This window comes from Carassius auratus, chromosome 15 (genome assembly GCF_003368295.1).
Source record: "Carassius auratus strain Wakin chromosome 15, ASM336829v1, whole genome shotgun sequence".
NCBI classification, from domain to species: Eukaryota; Metazoa; Chordata; class Actinopteri; order Cypriniformes; family Cyprinidae; genus Carassius; species Carassius auratus.
The window spans coordinates 7,085,338-7,108,591 of NC_039257.1; the positions used below are offsets into that span (position 1 = coordinate 7,085,338).

At 37.4% G+C, this 23,254-nt stretch overlaps 1 protein-coding gene across 2 annotated transcripts in view; it reads right to left on the minus strand.

Annotated features, from left to right (window-relative positions):
- Positions 1-23,254, minus strand: part of LOC113114894 (membrane-associated phosphatidylinositol transfer protein 3-like) — a 71,892-nt gene that overhangs the window by 23,498 nt on the left and 25,140 nt on the right. For both annotated transcript variants that reach the window (XM_026281974.1, XM_026281973.1), the window contains exons 4-6: positions 11,019-11,089; positions 10,709-10,929; positions 621-810 (exon numbers count right to left, since the gene is read on the minus strand). In XM_026281974.1, coding sequence (XP_026137759.1) covers positions 621-810; positions 10,709-10,929; positions 11,019-11,089 — 482 coding nt within the window. The remainder of the gene's footprint in view (positions 1-620; positions 811-10,708; positions 10,930-11,018; positions 11,090-23,254) is intronic.

Consider the following 23,254-nt stretch of genomic DNA (forward strand, 5'->3'; position numbering starts at 1 on the left):
CGTGTGCGCGCGCTTTTTTTTTTTTTTTTTTTTGCTTTATTTGGTAGTATTTCGAATTCATGGTTTTTAAATAGTAGCCTATTATAAAAAAAAAATATGTAAAAAAAATAAATAAATAAATAAAATAAAATTCACTCGTACACTCATTCTGGCACCCCTATGCCGCGGGCCGGCCCTGGTTGTGAGTGGGTGTTCCATGTTTCTGATTGGTGGAATTTTCTTTACAGCATTACGGCTAGTGTAGTTTTTCACCAGGAATTCCACTGTTAAGCATAATTCTTAAAAAAATAAAAAAAGTTAAATTACCGCAAAATCATGGTTTTGACAAAAGCATATACCATCAATTAATATTGGAGCTCACAATAGGCCCGTCTTTAAATCCTCATTTAATGATCAGTTATCAGTTTCACTATGGAGAAAATAAATATAATTTATTTACATCTGAAACCTGACATTTGCAAACAACTTTGTATAAGGGTGAAAAATTATTAAATGCTGCGGTGGTCAAAAGTAAGCTGCTTGGTTTGACTGGGACTTCTGTGTAAGCAAAGCTTTATGCATGAATCAAAATGTTGCTAATGTGAGCACACCTTGAGATTGTTGGGTGCTCCTGAACTCACCTGCCCCGTGAACCCCTGTCCTTCTGGAGACTGCAGAAAGCCGTGGTACACCTGGTTGGCCCGAGCGATCACGGTTGCGACGGCGTCTTGGTAGTGTGGAGCAGCTATGGCGAGTAGTGGTAAAGCAGCCAGAGGTAGATGGTCTACGCTGCTGGACACGCAACTCTCGTCATAGCTATAAGGGTTCAGACTGTGGAAGTGAAGAGCATGTTAGTATCCAAACTGGTGACCCTTTGCCAAAGCAACAGACACAAGACATTTTAGTTTTGCTACCTTCTGAACTTTAAGAGATTAAATGAATTAAATGGATGACCAGCTACAATCTTCCAAAACTAGCCCAAACACATTAAGTTAGAACAACCAACGGGTAGCTGGTTAGCTCATTTTACCCAATGATTTGCTCAAAACATTTAATGCACTGCTGAAGTGCTGATTACCTGTTTTTACTAATTAATGTCCAGCTTGAACCAGCTAATGTCCATCTTCGGCCAACAAGAAGAGCTAGACAAACTCATATCATTTAAAGACCAGCTCAGGCCAGCAGATGACCAGTTCTGACCGACTAATAACCAGCTTGAACCAGCTAACAACCAACTTTGACCAGCTAGAATTGATGGACAAACTTACGACCAGCTGGAAGTAGCTAATGACCACCTAGAAACTGATTACCATTTTCCAATTCACAGCAAAAAGGTTCTCAGCAGAGATCATTTAAATGCATGGCTCAGGTCAGAGAGATGACGATGACGCAATGTGAGAAGAAGAATTGCGGAGAAGCATGAGGTGCTTTATCATGCTGCACTGCATGAGTCCACAGAATAAAATAAAGAGAAAGCTGAAAGATTGCCCTGCCCCAACACTGTCACCTTGAACAGCTGTGCTAACCTCAGAGCCATCGATCAAGCACAGTGATTAGCGCCCTGAAGGCTCTGACAGCGAGACAGCTGTGCTCGGGGTGGGAGTACTGATGATGGAGGGGTACAGGCTTTTTACAGCCCAGGCCAGGACTGGGGCAAGAGTTTTACCTGTTTGAGGAGAACACATCACTCAGTGGTCTAATTGTGCAAAATTCAATATTTGATAATAGGCTGGAATTTGAACCAAAATGGACTCATCCCACCGGAATTTTAACTTATATGACAGGAAAAAGCATTCAAACACAACACAGGTAAGGCATTCTGGGGAATGAATAGTTTGTCTATCCATCTGTCGGTCGGTTACATCCATCCATCTATCCATCAGCGAGGACTATAAACATTCAAATCTCAATGTGTTAATATTTTTTCTGAACTTTTAAACAAGGCATCAGTTACAATTAGAAGTTAGAATTTCAAATGATTTGAACTCAGCTTCTTTACATTCAAATTTCAACTGCGATTCCACATCCCATTTGCTGCCTCAATACAAAACCAATGTAAATTCAAGTTTGATTTGGACTTTAACAGGCATTCTCATTTCAAATCTGAATGGCGCCACAGATATGAAATCTCCAGGAGTGTAGGTGTGATAGGCTTCTGCTTGGCGAAGTGTGGCACAGGCTACTGGTGATAAATGACTGTTGAAGGAGAAGCCTCCAAGTGGAAGTGAGCAAGTAACAAATGGATCTGTCTCCTAGAGATCTGAAAATGTAGTCAAGCTCCTTTTATCATCCTTTTGACTGGGGGAACTATGTAGCTCTAGGAAGCCTGTGAAGGAAGTCAAAGAGAAGTCACTTCTCTAATTATAATGACAACCCACAACCTCATTGTAATCAGTCTTCACTGACATTGCCTGTGCAACACAAAAGCAGGTCCCATTAACATCTTACTCACGGGAAGGCAAAAACCAGTTTTTTCCTTCTTGTTAATAGTCTACTGCTATTTTTCTTCTCTAAAACATGAATACATTTCCTCCAAACTGCATTCTGGCCGCTGATCTTTACCCTGACTCCTCACAAGGCTAGGCTAATGTGCTATGACCCAGTGTGAACAATAGTTCCTGTCATGTTTACATGAACTTTCCTGGCTGGAGAAGGACATAGCCATTACAGTAACAAGCCCGCAGACCAGGAGCCAGCCCTATTAAACATGCTCCACAGCAGGAGAGGGTTCAAAGAGCACCTCCAAACCTCACAGTATGGCCCCTCACCGGATTCATTATTTATTTACACAGTCTATAATTAATGTTTGGCCCATGCTAGCAGCTGGCATTGTTGCTGGGGTGCTGTTTTACCTAACTAATATGAATATGGCAGGCTGAATACGAAGTCTAACAACCTGTCTTTTTTTTTTTGAGTAATGACAGTCTCTTCTGAGACTTTTTAGTTCTCATATCTCTTAAGTGTAGCCTCGCTGACTGTTAGAAATGGCTGTCCTTTTGTGAAATCAAATGGCTATAGTAAGAAAAATAACAATGATAATCAGTAATTAAGTTACAAAAAGAGACGTAATCTATAAAACGTTTGCCAGAAAGAAACCATTAGGTCTAGACAAGGCTAACATCAAAAGCAGTATTTTTTTTTTTTTTTTATATTTTCTGTGTTGGGTGGTTGCTATGCAATTTTCTGAACAGTTTTAACATGCCAACATTGTTGCTAGGCTGTTCTAGGTGGATGCTAGCACTGATTTAGCGTTCTGTGTGGTTGCCACGTGGTTACTTCAGTTAGAAGGTAAGTCTGTGCCTTTCTTCACTAGGTGAAAATTCCAAGTCACAGAATAGTAATAGCTCACCTCTTCTCAACAAGCAGCATGATTTGATGTGTTATTCATGTCCTTAGTAGAAACGGAATCTTAAGAACCGTTGTCTGTCAAAAAATGTCTTTATCTTTGACCTGCCTGCACTCTTTACCTGAGGGGAGTAGAGAAGAAATCTCACCAGAAAAAAAGCTAGTGAGGAAGCTGCAAGGAAATTCGGAGACAAGTAGAAAGAATGAACACTGAACTTTCTTGTTTGCCATAAAAATTTGATCAGATGTTCATCTAGTTTCCCTCCCTTAAGCTCTGAATACTAAGCTCTTGTACAAGAAAATGTTAGGTTAGTACTAGCAAACACTAACAAAGGTGACAGTAAAGACATTTTAAAATGTTACATAATACTTCTACTTCAAATAAATGTTTTTCTTTTTGTACTTTTTGAATTCTTTTAGAATTTTTCTATTCATTAATCAATATACCTGAAAAAAGTATCAACATTTCCATAAAAATATTAAACTTTCAACACTGATAATAATAAATGTTTCTTAAAGGGGGGGGTGAAATGCTCGTTTTCACTCAATGGGCTAGATGGCGCAAGATGGCGCCGGTGAGCTTCAGCGACGCGAGTGTGTGCATACTTATTTCCGGTCTTGCGACGCTCGCATTGACTGTAAGGGAAACTTACAACGAAACTTGGCTAGATGTATATAATTAATGATTTTCAAATTTAACAGCCGATAGTGGTATATCAAAAACATGGGGAAACATCCTCCCTATATTTTGCTTACCTCTGTGTGGAAATTCATCAAGATACAACGCGGAGATTGCGTTATTCTTCTGTTGATTATGCGGATCAGCGTCAGGTCAGGTCCACAGGGATTTCTTCTTTCAAACACAAACCTCTCAAATATGCAATACTTTACATTTTCGAAGAGCTGGTTTTGTTCTGTTATGTAAGATAAATGTTTCTGACTGTCAAACGACGCACAGAGATTTCTAATAAAGCATGTTTTATTAACTTTATTTGATAACATAATTTATAACTAACTGTACAATTAAACGTAATATAATTATGGTAGGTTTGCCTTAAATAAAAAGATCGCTGTTTGCATTCATGTTTGTTTTTATCTGTTTATTTGTTTTGTGAAAGATCTGCAGCATAAATCATTATCTGTCTATGAGTAGCCATGTATATTGTTATTGTTTTGCATTAATTATCAGATTAAACAGATATTAAAATTAGTCACGTATTTTTTACTGTGTAAAATAATAAAATATGTTGTGAAAATAACGATGAAACAGACTGATGTATGTGTACAATTGAGAAATGGATACTTCTGAAGATAAATCGCAGCCCACATCTCACGAGGTAAATATTTAATATAAATAATAATAATAATAATAATAATGCAAACATTTTCGAGAAATAAGTAATTTGTACATTTACATATTTGGTAAGATAAAATACATTATATAGCTGTGTATACACACCATGAGTTCAACTTTCATTTCGTGAACAGTGGTGAACATTAGTGTATTTAATTAATTCACCAGACCCAAACATACACAAGTAACAAATCCACTGGCTCAGTTAACATTTGTAGTATAGTGATAATAGCAGTGTATATCTTATTTGCATATCAAGTGATATTATAAATCCTGTAAACATATAGAGGGTAATATTTGGACTTCTCCGGTTCTCTGCACTGACTTTAAGCACAACCGGAAATATCTACGCACACACTCGCAAGACCGGAAATACAAGATGGCGGAGATATGCAACTAGCCCATATCCTGTTAATCTTGAGTACCTATAGAGTAGTACTGCATCCTTCATAACTCCAAAAAGTCTTTAGTTTTATTATATTCATAAGAGAAAGATAGTCTGTACCGATTTTTCCCGGAAAAAACACGAGCGCCTAGAGGCGTGACATGTGGGCGGAGCTAAAGAATCACGAGCGCCAGTAGGCTTTTGCGTCGAGAGCGTTTGGAAGCTGTGACATTACCCAGAGCCGTTGAAAAACATATTTAACGGCTCTGACATTGACTTGAGGAAAAAACCATCATCCAAAATAAACCATGGCTAACAGTCAGATTCAGCCGTTTATTTATGATCCAGAATCAGATCCCGAGGCTGAAACTGAACGAGAGCAGCAGCAGCAACGACTCGCTCCGAGCGGGGCTCGAACCCGGGTCTCCGATGGGAGGCGGACGCACTAACAAGGAGGCAGAGATATTTTAAGCAGTTTTACTCACCGCCTGCGGTTCCAACACACGATCGTGACCCTTTTTCGATGGGATTGCATCATCCTTAAGAAATAAACGATACGCAAATCCGTCGTCAAACTGGGCCTTGTTTGTAAAACAAGCATCTTAGAAATGCAGGGAACAAACAAAAACACTTGCACAACTCCGTTGATGCTCTGTAAAAATAAACTCCGTCCACTGGTCACTTAATGCTGTTTTTTGGAACAGAAATACTCCTTCAAACGTACAACTTAATTTTTGAAACTTTGTCCATGTTTAGCATGGGAATCCAACTCTTTAACAGTGTAAAAAACTCAGTATGCATGAAATAGCATTTCAACCCCCCTTTAAGCAATAAACCAGGATCTTAGAATGATTTCCGAAAGTTAATGTAATACTGAAGACTGAAGTAATGGCTGGTGAACACTCATCACAGGTATACATGCAAATAAATTTAAATAGAAAACATTACAAGCTGTAATATTTAAAAATATTGCTTTTGGGAAGTAGTGCATGTAACACCACAGTCTTAATTCTCTCTTATGAATATCAAGTGCAAATAAATAACACAAGAACTTATCCATCAATCTAATGTCATACTAATCCTAACATATTGATTCTACCACCCTCATTAATGATGTTAGTATGACTCACACTAGCAGAAGTGACCCCAGTTCAAAGACAAAACCTTCCAAGCCTACTCAGAACAAATGAAGATCCCTGTACTCCCTGCTAGCCTGCTCCTCAGGCAATGACTGTTGGGTCTCAAAATAACCTAGCTCCAGCTGAGGAGGCCAAGAGGAAGGAGTTTTGATCAATAACACACCTTTAGACTGCCAAAAACCTCTTGAAAAACACACGCTGAAATTAACCAAACATTCACAAACACTGCTGCACATAAGGAAGTCGTCCGTTTGAAGATCTAATTTGCAGGAGCGTCTCATTATCAATCTCATTTCTGTTTCTGACGCATTAGCACTCATTAATGAGATCTCTCTTCCGACCATTAGGGCCAACGGGGCTCAGATAAAAGATATTTATCTGAAAGCTTTGCCTTTCTATCACTCAATCAACCTAAGATTGGTAAATAGTAAACATTTCCTCATCCTTTCCATGATGTCAGGGAGCTAACATCTGCCACAAACAATCCCATTAATTTATAACAGCAGCTCTAAATTTGTAATAAAGTTAACAGGCGTAAATTTCTTCAATGTTTATATATTATCTCATAAACCAGTTGTTTATCCTATAAACAAAAGTCCATAACTATAAATATGTGATATTAACAATGTTAAAGTTCTTGCATTTTAGACACAATATGCTTCGTGTGTTTTTGCACTACCAATGAAAATAGCTCAAAACAAAAGGCGACATTCACTTGTTGTTGACTGGTTCCTAAATTAATCATAATCATGTAACAAATCAGTTAAGTAATGATTTTAATGATTCATTTAAATCATGAATTAATCAGTATTTTTGAACAAATCAGTTGAGTAAATAATTCAATGACTCACTGGTTCATGAATGAATCTGTGTTTTTGACGAAAATTGGTTAAGGGGGACACACTTTACTTTGAGGTCCTTTCCTCGCTTTAAACAAACCATTAACTACGACTTTTGCCTCAAAGTCCTAATTTGCTTCTTTTTAATAGTTAGTAAGGTAGTTTTTAAATTTAGGCATTGGGTAGGATTAGGGAAGTAGAATATGGTCATGCAGAATTTGTGCTTCAAAAGGACTAATAAACAGCCAATATGTTAATAATGAAAATTGGTCCTTATACTCTAGTGTTACCATTGAGGGAATGGTTTATGAACTTATTCATGACCAATCAGTCAGTTAAGGGAATGATACAATGACTTACTTTTGCCTGAATAAATATGTATCCGTATCTTTGAACAAATTTCAAACTGACAGTTTGTGCAAGTAAAATGAAACGGGAAAACCAAAACTAACTGTTGCTTAACTCTATATGCAATATATATATATATATATGATACTGAAGTAGGACACAAGTAAGCAAACTAAAGTAGCATAAATGGTCATCAGACTAGTAAAATGTCAAATGTCAAAGATTCAGGCCAAAGACTAATGAGGAGTTACAGGTTGTCTAGGTCCAAAGCACAAGAGTCAGCAAACTTACACCACCAAAGCTCACAGGTGGTACTGTCCTCGAGAGACAAATCAGTGTGCACCTTCTTCCCATCTAAGCTGTGACAGAGCCCCAAATTGTTTTACTACAGGAATCACGTACTGAATTGACTTGCACACCGTGCTTTGGTGAGAGAAAATCAATGTGGAAGCTTTTTTGCCAGAGTCGCTAATTGGAAATGCTGTTTGGAGGTGGCAAACACAAAGCTCCATAACATTCCGCCCCTCGTTTTCTTTTGTGTGCTTCCTCTCCACATACACTAATGCATGTGCGAGTGTCATGTGTGTGTGTGTGTGTGTGTGTGAGTCGCTGCTTCATACACACACTGTAAAGCCACATCTGTAAGCACATCTCATTAAAAGAGGAAACTCATTATCAGCAGTGATGGCTTGACAGGGCGGCACACAGGTCTCAAAGACAATTCCCAAAGCTTTTAAACTGAGGAAATGAGAACATACATGCATGGCAGCTATACTGAAAGATGATGTGTGCACTATAAAAGGGTCTCTAAACACAGCAGTGACCTGTCTACATCTGAAATGTCTGTCAAGAGGGAGAGAGCAGTGAACATTAACTGGGTGATTCTCACAAAAACATGTCCAGGTCACATTTCACCTCAACATCAATGAATAAAGAAAACTGAGACAGTAAAACACTTTTCATTTAAATAAAATCATAATTAAGGCAGCAGCAACTGAAATTAAAATGACTAAAAAAGGCTATGATAAAAGAAAAACGTGAGCAGTCACAAAGCAGGCTGTAGGAAGGATGAAAAATTAAAAATTAATATAATTGCTTAAATATATTACTTCAATATTTACTTCAAGAAAACATCCTTTTAATTTGATGTTTTGATTTTGGAGTGAAATGTGACTTGGACAGGTTTTGTAGATACACCCAATTGTTTAGTCCGGTTTAAAACGTTGCTAGATCTCAGCAGAAGATCAAAGTCTCTCTTGCTGATCCTGGTCTAAGTAACAAGTAAACTGACCGCCTATGCCTTCATTAATCCTGTGGGAAGCAAAAGGAAGTCGTGTTGATGAAAGAAAACCCCATTGTGTGATTGTAAGGGTATGTGTTTGTGTGTATTCGGTATCCAGGGAGCACGATTATGACCTGCAACAAATACTCGGTCTCTCCCAGTAGGCTGTTGTTCTTTATTATATCACTTTTATTATATCCCCCTCTCTCAGTACTGGATAAACGCAGACAGATAGACATAAAACGACTCATGGTTTCTGCATCTTTGTCCTTTGCTCAGGTCAGTATAATACTCACTGCAGCTACATCCACTGAACCATAAAACCACAGCAAAAGAGGAAATGCAGTTTGTATGTCACTCATGAACAGGGTTTACCAAGTTAATCTCTGTGGTACCCCAATGACTGACATTTTTTTTTACTGTGTGCGCCATGGGAGTGGGCAGAGATTGTGATCATGTGATCAAAGACCCTTTCTGACACTATGGAGCTCCTCAATCTTCATTGCTTCACCCAGGTGATGACAAAAGACACAAAAAAAGATCTATAGAAAAAAAATCCCTCGGAAGAACCCAGAGCCCCTGAGCTCTTGAAGCAATGGATCGGGTTTCACAGCTTAAAGGGAGTCTGTTCATTATAAAGGCTGATTCTCACAGAAAGCATTAGAGTTACATGCTTACTTGGGGCTGTCGTCTTACTGCTTATTAATTTCATCCCTTATAAACGAAAAGCAGCATAGAGGGATGACTAAATTCATTAATGTCTCTCTCATCACGCTAAGCTTAGGCTTTGAATCTTATCTGCACTCTGTTCTACCTGCATGAGATGAAGAGATGCTGTGTGAAAGGCAATGCAATTAATAGACTGCTCATTGCCTTCTGTAGTAGAAGGCAAATGTGGGTTTATTGGGAACACAAATTTGTAAATGTTGGTACATTAAACGTTTTGCTTTTCGTTCTGTAAATAATTCTAAATTTTTATTGTCATTGGATTCTCACAACTTTAATACAGAAGTTCTATTGTAAAAATGAGGGCTGCAACATCAAAAAAAATGATAAAAAAAAAAAATACTGCATTCCCTTCTGGACTTTTCCATGTGAAAATGCACAATTAAAAAAAGAAGGGTCTGTAAAGAGCTTTTATTTTGTTGGTATTAATTTCTTGCAGAAAACAAACATTTATTCAACAAGGATTACAATTTTTTTATCAAATGTCAAAGTGTGCATGTATACCGTGTATTTTATGTGTCAACATGTACAATGTTAAAAAAAAATTATATTTCCAAAAAAGCTGTACTTTTTAACTTTCTATTAATCAAAGAATCCTGAAAAACAGTGTTCACAAATGTTCTAAGCAGCACAACTGCTGTCAACACTGATAATCAGACATGTTTCTTTAACAGCAAATCAGACTGGAGTTACGGCTGCTGAAAATTCAACTTTGCCATCACAGGAATAAATTACATTTTAAAATATATTCAAATAATAAATACCATAATTAAATAATATTTCACACACTGCATACTGTATTTCTGATCATAAAAATGCAGTCCTAGTGAGCATAAGAGACTTCTTTCGAAAACATTATTTTATCTTCTGACCCAAAACTTTTGAACAGCGGTGCACCAGGGGCCCAATGGGCTCTTATTTGAGGACATAAATTTGTAAAATGTTTTTCAAATGTTCTTTAGTTGTAATGGAGTTGCTCAGCTAGCTCATAAAACCAACTCCCAAGACTGCCCAGTGACTGAATCTGTCAGCATTTCCCCATAAAAACGAGTTTCATGCTTTCAGCCAGTTTCACCTGAGGGTTTTCCAATGACATCAGAGCAAAGCCTCTAATTATGTGGCATCTCTTTCAAAGTGTATATGCACAATGGCGCAACATATTCCATTCTAGGATATTCAGCCATAGTACTGCTGGAAGGAAACAGTAATGATATCAGGTGCTAGCATGCATGGTATTAACTTCAAAGAATACCATGGCCCATTTCCAAAAAAACATGGTCATTAAAAAGGCTTTCAGTAATAGCTACTTACTTTGACACAAGGCAGAAGGCCTCAGCGCATACGGCAGGGCATGGCACCAGCTTGATGACGAAATGCTGAGCTGCAGCTTGGAAATGAGCTTGAGACACTTTTTCCAGCACTGAGGACAGCCTGTTTACATCTGCATTCTTCGCGCCTGGCTCTCCGCCCGCTAGGTCCAGTATGTTTCCCCCGTGAACCACCAACACCAGCACATGCGTTTGACATTTGTTCTAGTGAACAAGGAACATGGAAAGGTCACGGCACAATACCATAGAAAAGCAAGCAGTAGCACACTGAATATTCAAAAAGATCATCTTACCTCAGCTTCCTCTAGACCGTCAATGCTAGTCTGTGGGACACATTTTGACCTCCTTACACGGTAGAGATTCTCTGAGCCCATTAAGGTCAGAAAATGAGATGGATAGATGGGATTTATATAAAAAGAGAGAGAGAAGGTGATTATAGCCACTTTGCACAGATGCACCGCAAACAGAACCGCAAATGATTATTGATCCTGCAAAGCCCACTCATCCCCCTTTCATTAATGATTTTACCTTCCATTTATTTTCTTCATGAGATGACACAGAAAATGTAATGTTATTATCAAAGCCACATACTGGTACCATCATATTTCAAAACACGTCAATAGGAAACAGACAGAGCTTGGGATTTGTATCAGACAAAGCCCTTCATTTTGATGTCGGCTGGTGTCATACAAAAATAACAAAACCAAGTAACAAATTGCACACAAGAGGAATTGAACAGAACCAACAAAAAGCCATTTGGTGTCTCTGAATCTCCAAATAAGACCGCTGGCCTTCAGCCAATGTCATTACACCTCACCTTCACCATTCCGCGCTCTATTTTTTTTTTCTATTTGTAGCTTCCCGCTCTGTTCTGCCAGCTCATTCTCACACTCATGATCTAGCGCTCCTGTTCTGGCTGGCCTCCAGTCATTCAGTCAGCATGGAGCTCATGTCCATGCCTTCTCAATACCTTTTATCAGTCTATCTGCTTTTAGGAGGTAAATGCTGGAAACTCACAATCCACAAGGTGAACATTTTTATTAAATTTTTATCTCTGAAGTGGTTGTTCATGGTAATATGACACATACTGTATAAACTGCATCTCTTCTATTTGACAACTGCAAACTTATGAATAACAATGGTTGATTTTCTTGTTTTCTTTTCCACATTATTAATTCAACATATTGTCAAATTCCAGGTGTTTTTTCAATCCCATCATTCTGTAATGACAAAACGCCATTCGTAAACAGAGCATGTTAAGAGTTTGTACAAACAAACTCAGCATTGATTCATAATCAATCCTTTCGGAGACAAGCGTGGGAACCGGCACATATGTGAACCACCGGAATGATGTCATAACAACCCCAAGCTACAATAACTTCAAACAGACTAAGCTGATGATAGACCAGACTAGTTCTCTTAATGGCATATTCATTCACTTCTAAATCACTGGGTCTCCAAGGAGCAATTGCGTTCATTGAAAAGCTGTACTGACTGAAAAAAAAAAAAAAAAAAACACCCAGTAGTGAGAGTCTGTGCTCATTCCAGCTGCAGGCTTTCATTCACAGCCGCACCACGAGGAAAACAGCCGGGGCACTGAGCTCTGCTCTGTCCTGTGCTTAACACTGTATACACACTGCCAATCAGCCAAAGCATTATCAGGCTCACTGCCACTTTCTTACTACTACCACCTGTCTGACTGCCTCTCCAGATGCTGCAAGCCACAAACCAATTCAGCTTACATAATGAGCCACATATATGGATAATTAAAGTAATAAAATGTAATAAAATTACAATAAAATTACTTGTTCAAATGTTATTTCAATTGCTATATTCTTCCAACTTACACTGTTGTACGTTCTCTTTGGTCATGCCGATAAAGCAAATTGAATTGAATTGAATTGAATTGAATTGAATTGAAGATAGATAGATAGATAGATAGACAAAAAAAAGATAGACAATCAAACGGACAAAGGCAGACAAATAGAATGATAGAAGAAACAACAGAATCATAGATGGATTAACAGACAGACTGACAGAATGATGGATAGATGGTGAACTTTACGTGTTAATGAAATTCCAAAACAGGAGTTTAATGCTTTTCTAGAGTGGCAGAACAGGGAATGCTGAGAACGCCCACAGTTTAGCCTCAATTGGTCTCAAAAGGTAAGAAAGCGATGGCAAAGCAAAGCAATAACAACAAAACCATTACATTGTTTTGAGACCAGGTGGGTCCCGAGCAAAATTATAGACACGATTATTGATTCCCCCCCCATTCCTCACACCCTCTGGTCCAGAATGTCACTTCTCTATTAATGCAATGGGGACAGTTTGTTCTTATTCACTCTGCTCTGAAGTTGCCTTCCTCTCTTGCTTTAGCTCGTGTCCTCTATTTCCCACAGCAGCCCAGTCATCCAGCACTACCCCTGCAGATTTATAGCATCCTGTAGAGAAATACAGATTCAAGGGACAGGAAGAAAGATAGAGCAATTAGAGAGAGAGAGAGAGAAAGAGAGACAACCACAGAGGGCAGTGAAGAATGTGACAGAGAAAGAAAGGAGATGGACAAAGATTTGACCACTCCAAGCAATACGTAACATCTAACCAACAACTCTCTTCTTTCAGAGGAGCAAAACTAAGTAAAAATAAAAATACAAATCAACCAATGAGTAGAACTGCTCCTTCAGTGACTGAGCCTGTTCCTCTTTTGAGGACAAAATCATGCAGTTTAACAAAAGATGGATTTTTCCCAGGCAAACCTGAACAAATCTGTAAGCTGTATGCCCACATTTGTAAACATTTGTAAGAATCGTGTATCGACGATAGTCAGAGATATCTGCGATAGTCAAGACGATATTAGGCTCATTCTACTCTTAATGTATATTTTTATAAGGCGGCCTATTATAATTCGGCTATTAACCTGACCAGCTATTTCACTTCAGCAACGCATTTCACACACACACACGCGAGCACGTGGGCAAAAGAGGATTGAGCCGGTTGAATAAGATTCCATCCACAAACAGATGTAAATCATCTGCAGATATAAGGTATTTCATTGCATTTTAAAAAGTAATCTGAACAGCCTATATATGTGCAATATTCTAAACGAGCCGAGTTTAATGCCACAGTTGTGTTAGAATGCATCTCATTCTTGTTTCTGTGGCGGTGCGTTTAGCTCAACATGGGGCGCACACCTGCGTGGTTTAAAACATTAAATAGTTATGCTATGACAAGAACAAAGAGTCTCTCTCTTGCTCCACCCATGCACGATAATATCATGTATCGTCGATCTCATGGGCTGACGATATGACGATTTGAAAAATGACCATATCGCCCAGCACTAACACACACCCGTAGCAGTGGGCAGCCATTTATGCTGCGGCGCCCGGAGAGCAGTTGGGGGTTCGGTGCCTTGCTAAAGGGCACCTCAGTCGTGGTATTGCCAGCCCAAGATTTGAACCCACAACCTTAGGGTTAGAAGTTATACTCTCTAACCACTAGGCCATGACTTGCCCCATAAATGATCAATTAAATAAATGATATTTACAAAAGTATTTTACAAAAATATACAGCAGTGCTACCTTGTGTTCACCAACAAAAACATCTACAACATTTTTCAATTAAATCCGCAAACTTTCCAAACACAAATGCACCAAAACTGAAAATTCTTGGCCGAAGCCAAAGACAAATGAAATGAAACACTGGTCCGAAGCCTGAATACAGAGTAACATTGTTTCAGCGCAGATTTTTTGTCTTGCTTTGGATTTTGAACCCAGGCTATCAAGCTTGCACAATTTGTGCTTGTTTTATAAAACAAAACATTGATTCCACAGTTTATTTACTAATTGTTTAAGGCCATCATATCATCATATAGTAACCAGCAACAACCACCCCTTCCACTTCTCATCAGAGATATGAGATGCAGATGCAGTGCTAAGCAGTCTCTCGCTGTTGTTGCTTGCAATGATTTTTGCATCATTCTCAGACAGTTTTAAATGCTTCCACACTGCAGATATGTTTGCTGCATTAGCACTGTCACTTTTCAGTGAAACTCTGTCATATATTTAATGTCACATGAAATTCAATAAAATGCACAGCTTACAAAGAAAAATATTTGGCTCGATAGTGGAAAAGTAGCTTATGTATCGCCCATGAGAGAACGTCATGATTCAAGACAAAAATTATCTCAGCTGGGAGCACTTTAAATTGCGTGAGGACAAGACAAAGGCAGTGTCAGATGTGAGATTTGAAACTGGCTTACCACAACAGCACATCCAGTTTGAAAACTGAGAGTTCTGCAAGTATTACGCCTGTAGTATATTGCTGGTGTAAAAAATTAGCTGATTTTATTCACAATTTTACAGGTGATAAAAACGTGAACTTAACTTGCTTGGAAAATAATTGTGAATACGGCAGCCATAAAAAAAAAAAAAAACATACAGTAGCACAGCCTAATAATAATTTGTTTATATTAAAAGTATTGCTCTTAACAAGCCTGGCTGTGTGTTTTGTATCACTAGTGCAGTGTCCGTTCTCCGATCATATAAGCCCTGCCAGCGTGAGGCGTGCCGCTTCTGCCTCGCGCGGTTCTGTAATTTATTAAAAGTTGATTAAATCTGAAAGTGTCGCGTATCCTTATTGCAACAAAATGCGAAGGTTCAGAATGTTAAGAATGTTAAGAAAGTTCAGCCCCCTCCCTCTGAAGCTTTGAATATTCGGTGTTGATTACTATCGAAGCTTCGAAGATCAAAAAATGGTATTTGAACCAGCATTACAAGGCTGAGAGAGAGAAATAAGGAGAAAGAGATCAAGGAAAGAGAGAGAATGAGAGAGCAACAAGAGAACAGAGTGACAAACAGAGAGAGAAAAAAAGAGTGAAATAGATTGAGATTGAAAGCGATAGAGAGAGGAGGCTGTTCAGAATGCAGATATGCATAAAGTGGAAGTAAACATGAAAGTGTTGCCAAAAATACACCTGGGTTGACAGCAGCCACAGGCGATTGGATGAGCTCATGAAGAGATTGGACAGAGAAGTGAAGAGTACAACTCAACTGAAGAGAGCTAGGAATCATATAGATGAATTGTTGCAAGGATCATATAGAGAACCAAAAATGCAAAAATGGACACGGAATGTAACTAGTTTGACCAATGAGTTGAGTAAGCAGCAACTGTAAATTCCAAGAAAAACTGACTTCTGCAGATGAGATGCAAAAAAAAAAAAAAAAAAAAATTCAAGGCCATAATGATTTAGTGCTTAAATCATAAAGCTATATAATACTTATTGTTTTCTTCTTTTTGCAGATTTTAGCACAAATTTTGCAATTCACACTATACTGGTGGTTCTCTACGGGGGGCTGGGGCCCACTAGGGGGCCTCAGCAAATTTTCAAATGGGCAACAAGATGACTTGGTTGACTGTTTTTATTCCCTAGGCTTGATTGTGTTTATGGGGTGCAGTCTAATGTGTTAATGCTTGATTTAAAAAAAAAATGTATTCCTTTATTCCACATTTGAATTATTCAATGAGTTCCTGTTTTTTTTAAACCACTCCCTCAGAAATATGCGATTGGTTAGCTGGTCCAGTGTGCTGTGATTGGCTAAACCGGCAGTGCTTGTCTGAATGTCCCGCCCCTCACCTCAGCAGCAAGTGCTATGGTTGTAAACATTGGCATCATCTAAATTGCTTATCAATTTGAGCCCGATTGAGACGCAGAGTATATTAGTGAAGATTATTGCGTAGAACCTGTGCAAGCACGGCTCTTAATGGTATGTTTTTTGTTTGTTTTTGTCTCATACTTTTAGATACGCTGTTATTTGTAAATGTTACTGCTTTGGTTAGGTTTTAATATACGGTTTTATCCTGATTAAAACTGTAATACATTAAGACAACAGCACGCGCATATATTTATATAACATCTTATAGCTATGAGAAAATGAGTGTATGCAATGAGCTGATGATCTGACAGAGAGAGAGAGAGAGGGGGGGGGGGGGGGGTGCAAAGCGTGTGCAAAGCAGGGCGACACGAGGAACAGAATTAAAAACCGCTGCTTAAGAACATATGATTTTGAAACTTGTGTATCAATAAGAATCACTTGAAGACAGAATCGCAATTCATATATGAATAGATTTTTACATGCACTCCTAGTTTTCGGTTCCTCTTCTCTAAAGCAGCAGAACATGGCCTTGCCCCCTTTGTTGTGTGTTCCCAGGGGTGGGGTTAATCTGGGTTTGTGATGTAACGAACACAGGAAGTAACTCGTTGTAGTCCCATACAAACCATTTTTGTAGGCGTTAAACTGCCAGAATTTTAAAAGATGAAATCTCTGCTTACATTGAACTTTCAGCGCTGCAACTTTGCAGATATTGTTCATACTCAAACAGCAACATTACACACTAACTAATGTTATCAATCAACCACCCCTTTAAAAAGAATTAACTAAATAGATTATTATAATATATGAAAATAATATAACTAACTTAAATGCTACAAAACCAAACCATGAAAAGTGTAATAATATTTTTCTACTTTTTGGTTTTGAACTATATTGTTTTTAGTGAAAATAAAAAGGATGAATAGACCAATACTCCCAGTTTCTGTTAAATCTGGAACAAGCCTGGAAACAAGAACCCATAATTCTAGCAGATATATTAGAAATACTGAAAATACTAAGGTTTTGATTTTATATTATGTTATTTAAAAAAAAAAAAACTACAATACCAATGTTAATTTATCATTATTTTATTTATTTATTCATTTTTTATTAAAAAAAATATAAATAAAAATATTATGAATATTATTTTGTACTTGGACATAAACATACAAACAGACCCCAAATCAGAGATGTACGGTGTTCCAAGCGGTATTTGAATGGATTGCTTCAGAACATTTGTGGAACAGTTACAGGCTGTCACTTGCAATGCATTACTGTGAGACACATCACAATGAGTTTGGTGTCACTGCCACATGGGAAAAGTGGGCGATTTCAGGAAGAGCAGAGCAGACATTTTTGACCATCTGCTTGCCAGGGAACACACCAGGCTGTACCAAATCCCAGGTGCAGAAAGTTAAAAATAACAGATTCCAGCTTCTCGTCAAATTTGACATGGACAGCAATATGTTCAGTGGAAATACATTCAGCAATCTGACCCAAGCACTCACCCTCTCAAATAAGAGAATATACAGTAAAGGCAAAACACAAACTCTGTCTCTATCTCTCTCGCTCTCTCAAACACACACACACACACACACACATATCACCACAAATTGAAGGCACATCACAACAGTTGTGTAGTGTTAACACTGAACAAGCTCATTTATTCTGGCTAGATGCATCAACAGCATTCATCTGCCATTGCAGGACAGCAATGTGTCAGCCACTAGAGATTCTGATGTAACATTCATATTGAGGTGCAGTCATAGTGTGATTTAAAAATCTGTCAAATCTATAGTCTATTCTGTTATCTATTGAGCACATTAATGTGGAGACAATTTTGTTGATTATAATAGGAGTGAATTAGTTTTACCACCTATCGTCCAGTGTAAGGATGGTTTACTGAAGGTTTTTAACCTAAAATAGAATTACTGTAGGTTTTATTAATAAAACAAATTAAATTAAATACAATACAATACAATTAAAGGCACCTTGATATATTTTTTAAGTATTATAAAATATTAAGTATGTGAAAATGTGAGTTCTGGGTAAAGAGGAAATGCGAGACATAAACTTAAGATGGGAAATTATCTAATGAAAACAAAATTATTATTATATATTTTTTTTATTTCTTGGTAGATTTGAATAGCATAAATAACCAACATCATGAAGGGCCAGGTCATAATTCTTACTATTCATCTTAAACCATGCAATGTTGTTGGCCAACTGGCGAGTATAATGTTTTATATACTTGCGAAAGCCAATTTTACTTTGCTTTAGCGCTTGGCAACTGTTAATATTGGACCCCAAACACATGGTTCTCAGAACAGCAGACTCTGTCACAGACTGGTATCAGTGTCCTGGCAGATATATACAAGTTAATTCAGCAATCATGAGCTCAGACCTCCTCCTGTGCGAATACGCTGCATCAACACCTAATTATGGTCCTTTTCCTTCCTTTTCTATCTATCGTTCTCTCTGTGGAGTCATCATATTGTTCCTAGCTTTGTGTGTCTTCAGTTTTCCCTGCTTGTGGCATTCTGTGGTTAAATGGAGAAAGAAAAGGAAAGAAAAGTAATTAAATGGGAATTAGCGTGTGAGGGAGATTGTGCCTACAAGAGGCATATGTTAAAAATACGACTTGGCAGGAGCTTGCGTGGGGGGAGAATACAGATGAGGTGTGTTCGAGTGTCTGGCTTTGGCGAGGCACGGAAAAGCCATGTCTGTGAGGAACTAGAAGCGACGTGAGCCTGTCAGCCGTGGTCCCTCAGATAAGCGGAGAAGATAACGTGTGTGATTCAATCAGTCAACAGAGACTAGGGCTCTTATTTTCTGCATTAATTAGTAATTTGTTCTAATTTATTCAGCTAAAGCTTGAGGTCTTATCAGAAACTGGACTGCAGAGAGTTTGTTTTTGTCACAACGTAATTGACTAGGTCATTAACATTTGAAAACTTGAGTAAAATGTTATGGTGAGAGGAACTGAAATATTCAATATATTTCTGCCAGGCAAACACTCTGGACACTGAGATGCTGGCAGAATCAAAAGTCAGCAAAGTTCAGATCAATATTTAGCACAAGAGCAAGATTTTATTACATTGTTTTATCTGTGGCCAAGTGGGTTCATGACTGTTTTATATTATTGCGGTTGATGTTGAAGAGCTGCACAACTGACCACAGCTTGGAAGACGTGGTCATAAAGGAGATGTGCGGGAAAACCATTTTTAAGTTAAATTAGAAAAAAATATTTTATATTAATTTTTTATATTATTGCAATTATAATAATGAATAGTATTATTATATATAGGGGTGTCACGATTTCGATTTAAAATCGAAATCGATCGAAATTAAGTCACAGTCTCGAACTTCAAATAAAAAAATGGAATCGTCGATGCTGCCACGCCCCCATGTTGTATGACGGCAAATCAATGACAAAAATAACCGAGCATTCAACTGATGCTGGCGCGCGCGCTATATGGCTTCCGCGAGAGGAAAACTGAATCGGATGCGAAGAAACGGGAGCCCGCGAGCTCATTTCAAACTCCCGCGCACGCGTGACATGTACTCTGCGCGCAATAAAAGCCCTCGCGCACGCATGCTCATTCCCCACATCCTCGCGATCGATCATCTCACCTCTGCTCGCGCGAACAATTTTATTTTTGTCAGTCGTGGGGCGGGGCTTGCTGTTTTAGTTGTTATCTCAAATGTCATTGGTTATTCCCCTTTTCCTAAAGTCAGTATTCGACGCCTGTTAGAAAATGAGTAATAATTCACTTGACTTGACCCATGACTTCATCAGTGGACCAGACACATGCAAGTAATAATTTCTTTTGCTTGTTTAATTTATTTTTGTCTTTAATGTAATTTAATGCATTGTTTATAGAGTAGATCTTTTGTAGATACTTGATTAACTGGAATTCTTCTGATTGCTAGTGATTGCAGTCTTGTAATAAGAGATACACATATTTTACAGACTGTAATGATGCACACACACACACACACACACACATACTGTACATACATACACATATATATATATATATATATATATATATATATATATATATATATATATATATATAAATCTAAATGAATGACAGTGAAGTGTTTAACAAGTGTTTTATCTTTAATCTTTTAAATAGATATGTCATAATATTTGAAGGTTAGTTTAGTCATTTTTTATTGTTTTTGTTTGTTTTGTTATGAACTTGAATGTCATCTTTTGTGAAGAAGACTGCACTTACAAAAGAGAAACTGGATGGCAGTTTATTTTAAGTTTTCAATTGACTAAAGATATAAGTTATTGTTACATTATGTTGTTAATAAAAGTTTTAAATTTGACAGTGTAATGTGGTACATTGCAAACAAAGGTCAGATATTATATTACATAAAAGTCTAGTTTGAAAAATGAAAAATGTGCTTTAAAGAGAATAAATGTAAAAATCGAGAATCGAATCGAACTGTTACCTTAGAATCGAAAATGCAATCGAATCGAGGATTTGGAGAATCGTGACACCCCTAATTATATATCATAACAGCCATTTAGTTATCTTTCTGATAAAAGCACATTATAGATGGGAAAGCACCTGTTAATTAATTACATTGGTTTAAAATTATAACATCAAACTGCTTATAACAAAATGAAATTCTTACAACAGGACTATTATCATTAACTAAAAGTAAAAAGATAAAAAAACATGTATATAAAAATTGGCATTACTTGAAAAAACAAAAAGTACATCATATAAAATTTGGTATTTTATTCAAAATTCATTATTTTCATTTATTTTTAGTACTAAACTAACCAAAACTAAAAAATGTAATTTACAGATATATTTAAATAAAATAAAAAACTACAAATATGAAAAACACACATCAAATACTAAAAACTGAACAAAAAAAAAAATGATTTGAAATACCAATGAAAACGTTCTAATTTTACTATTACAATAGGCGCGTTTCCATTTCCATTTTCAGGCAATGCGAAAAAGAAATAATAATTCACAAAACTGCAATTGAAACATTTTTTTTCGTATTTGTATGTAAAATATGTAAAAAGTCATATGATCATTCTTCAATGTACTATAACCTCCAAGAAACACTTCATATGTGGCCGCTCTCCAGTATAAGGGGCTTTCCCTACCATTAATGCTTTACACTGCACACGTCTGCGGCACAGTGTGGCTCTGATTGGGCCACTGAAGCTGATTACGGCCACTCTTGTCAATGCTTGTGTTTATGCCAGCCATGCCACGCACGTTTTTGAAGCGGCTCTCCAAAATCCGTCAAAAAAAAAAAAAATCCCACCAAAATCCATTGCCATGACTTATCGTGAGAGGCAAAAGATTTGTTTTAGTCGCATAACATTGGTTAACTGAAGTGCTGTCATTTCGCAATACTTTTTTATCAACATTTTTAAAATATTGCCAAATGTTTGTGCAAATCTGTAACGGAAATGCGCCTAATGATACAAAAAAAAAAGGACATATCTTCTTTGATTCTATCCAAAAAATATTATTAGCATTTTCCACTTTTAAAGTGAAACTAGCTTTTTTTTTTTTTTTTTCAAGAAGTTAAAGTGGTGAATAAGCAATGTCTTGATTTTAAGGTGATTTAACTTAATTTAATGCTGTTTTATCATATTTTAAATATTTTTAAAAAAGTGGAAGTAGCCCCCTGCTTAAGAACCACTGTAGTAAGCACATCTAAGTTGCTGATTCAGAGGCAGCACAGATGCACTGTATGTACTTAGAGATTCAAAAGCATGGGAAAATGCATAAATTAACAAATCACTTCAAAACAGAGCTCCAGCTTTAAATCTCAAGTACTAACCTACTGGAGTCCATCATACTCACACTGATTGAATTCAATCAGTGGACAGAAAAGGAAGGTATAGAGGGCAACCCAGATAGAGGAGGTTGCTGGCTTCTGTCTGGTGTTTTTTCTCTGAGGATTCATCAGGCTGTTTCGGTCTTCAAACCCAAGCTCTGCCAACAGGCCCCCTTACTCCTCGACTCCAACTTCCATCTGCTCACATAAACAATCACTGCCCTCAACCCGCTAATACACATGCAATCAAGATGATTAGGCAATGCCAATGATTGAAAAGTAATTACTAGAAATAGCAAATGAGCAAAAACAAAACCTCAGCCCAGAGCTGCTGCATGGGGATGTAACTGGCTCCCAAGGTGTAAGTTTATAGATTTACATAGAGTCTCATAAAAGTCTCCAAATCCCTAATCTGTCTGGTGTGGCTCCAGCTGTCAGTTACGCATATGATTCCTTAAACAATCAGTCCGTCATTTAGCTCGTCAATCAGGTAGTCCTCAGGGAAGGCATTTCAGATCCTTTAGATCATAGATTGATGAGATTTCTACCTGCGAGGAACTGCAATTAACTGGAGTGTCTGCTTTAAAGGTCCTAATGAGTTCCCATTAAATTGATTTATAGAATCATTATCATCTTGCTATGAAAGGTAAAAATGGTAGCATGAATAATAAGTCACATTTTTGAGAAGCACCTACTGTTTTCACCTCAAGAGGAACAGTTGGAATAAAAGCAATCCCTCAACAAAAAAAAAAAACACAAAAAAACAGTTTAGAAGTCAGTCAAGTACAGCAGGTCACAAAGAGCTTGTTTGACTGATAAAAAGCCAGACGGTATTCAGAAACAAAGAATGAAAGCTACAGGTACTTCAGAGAATTATTTTTTTATCATCACGTCTCTGGCTTATCTAAGTAGCTGTACTGCTGATTTTACAAGATTTGACATCAATGGACTTTATATAAAAGGACCATCAAAAAAAAATTCTAGTTTATATTTAATGCAGAGAAAGTATATTTCAAAGAAATGTCCATCATTCTAACCAAACATATTAA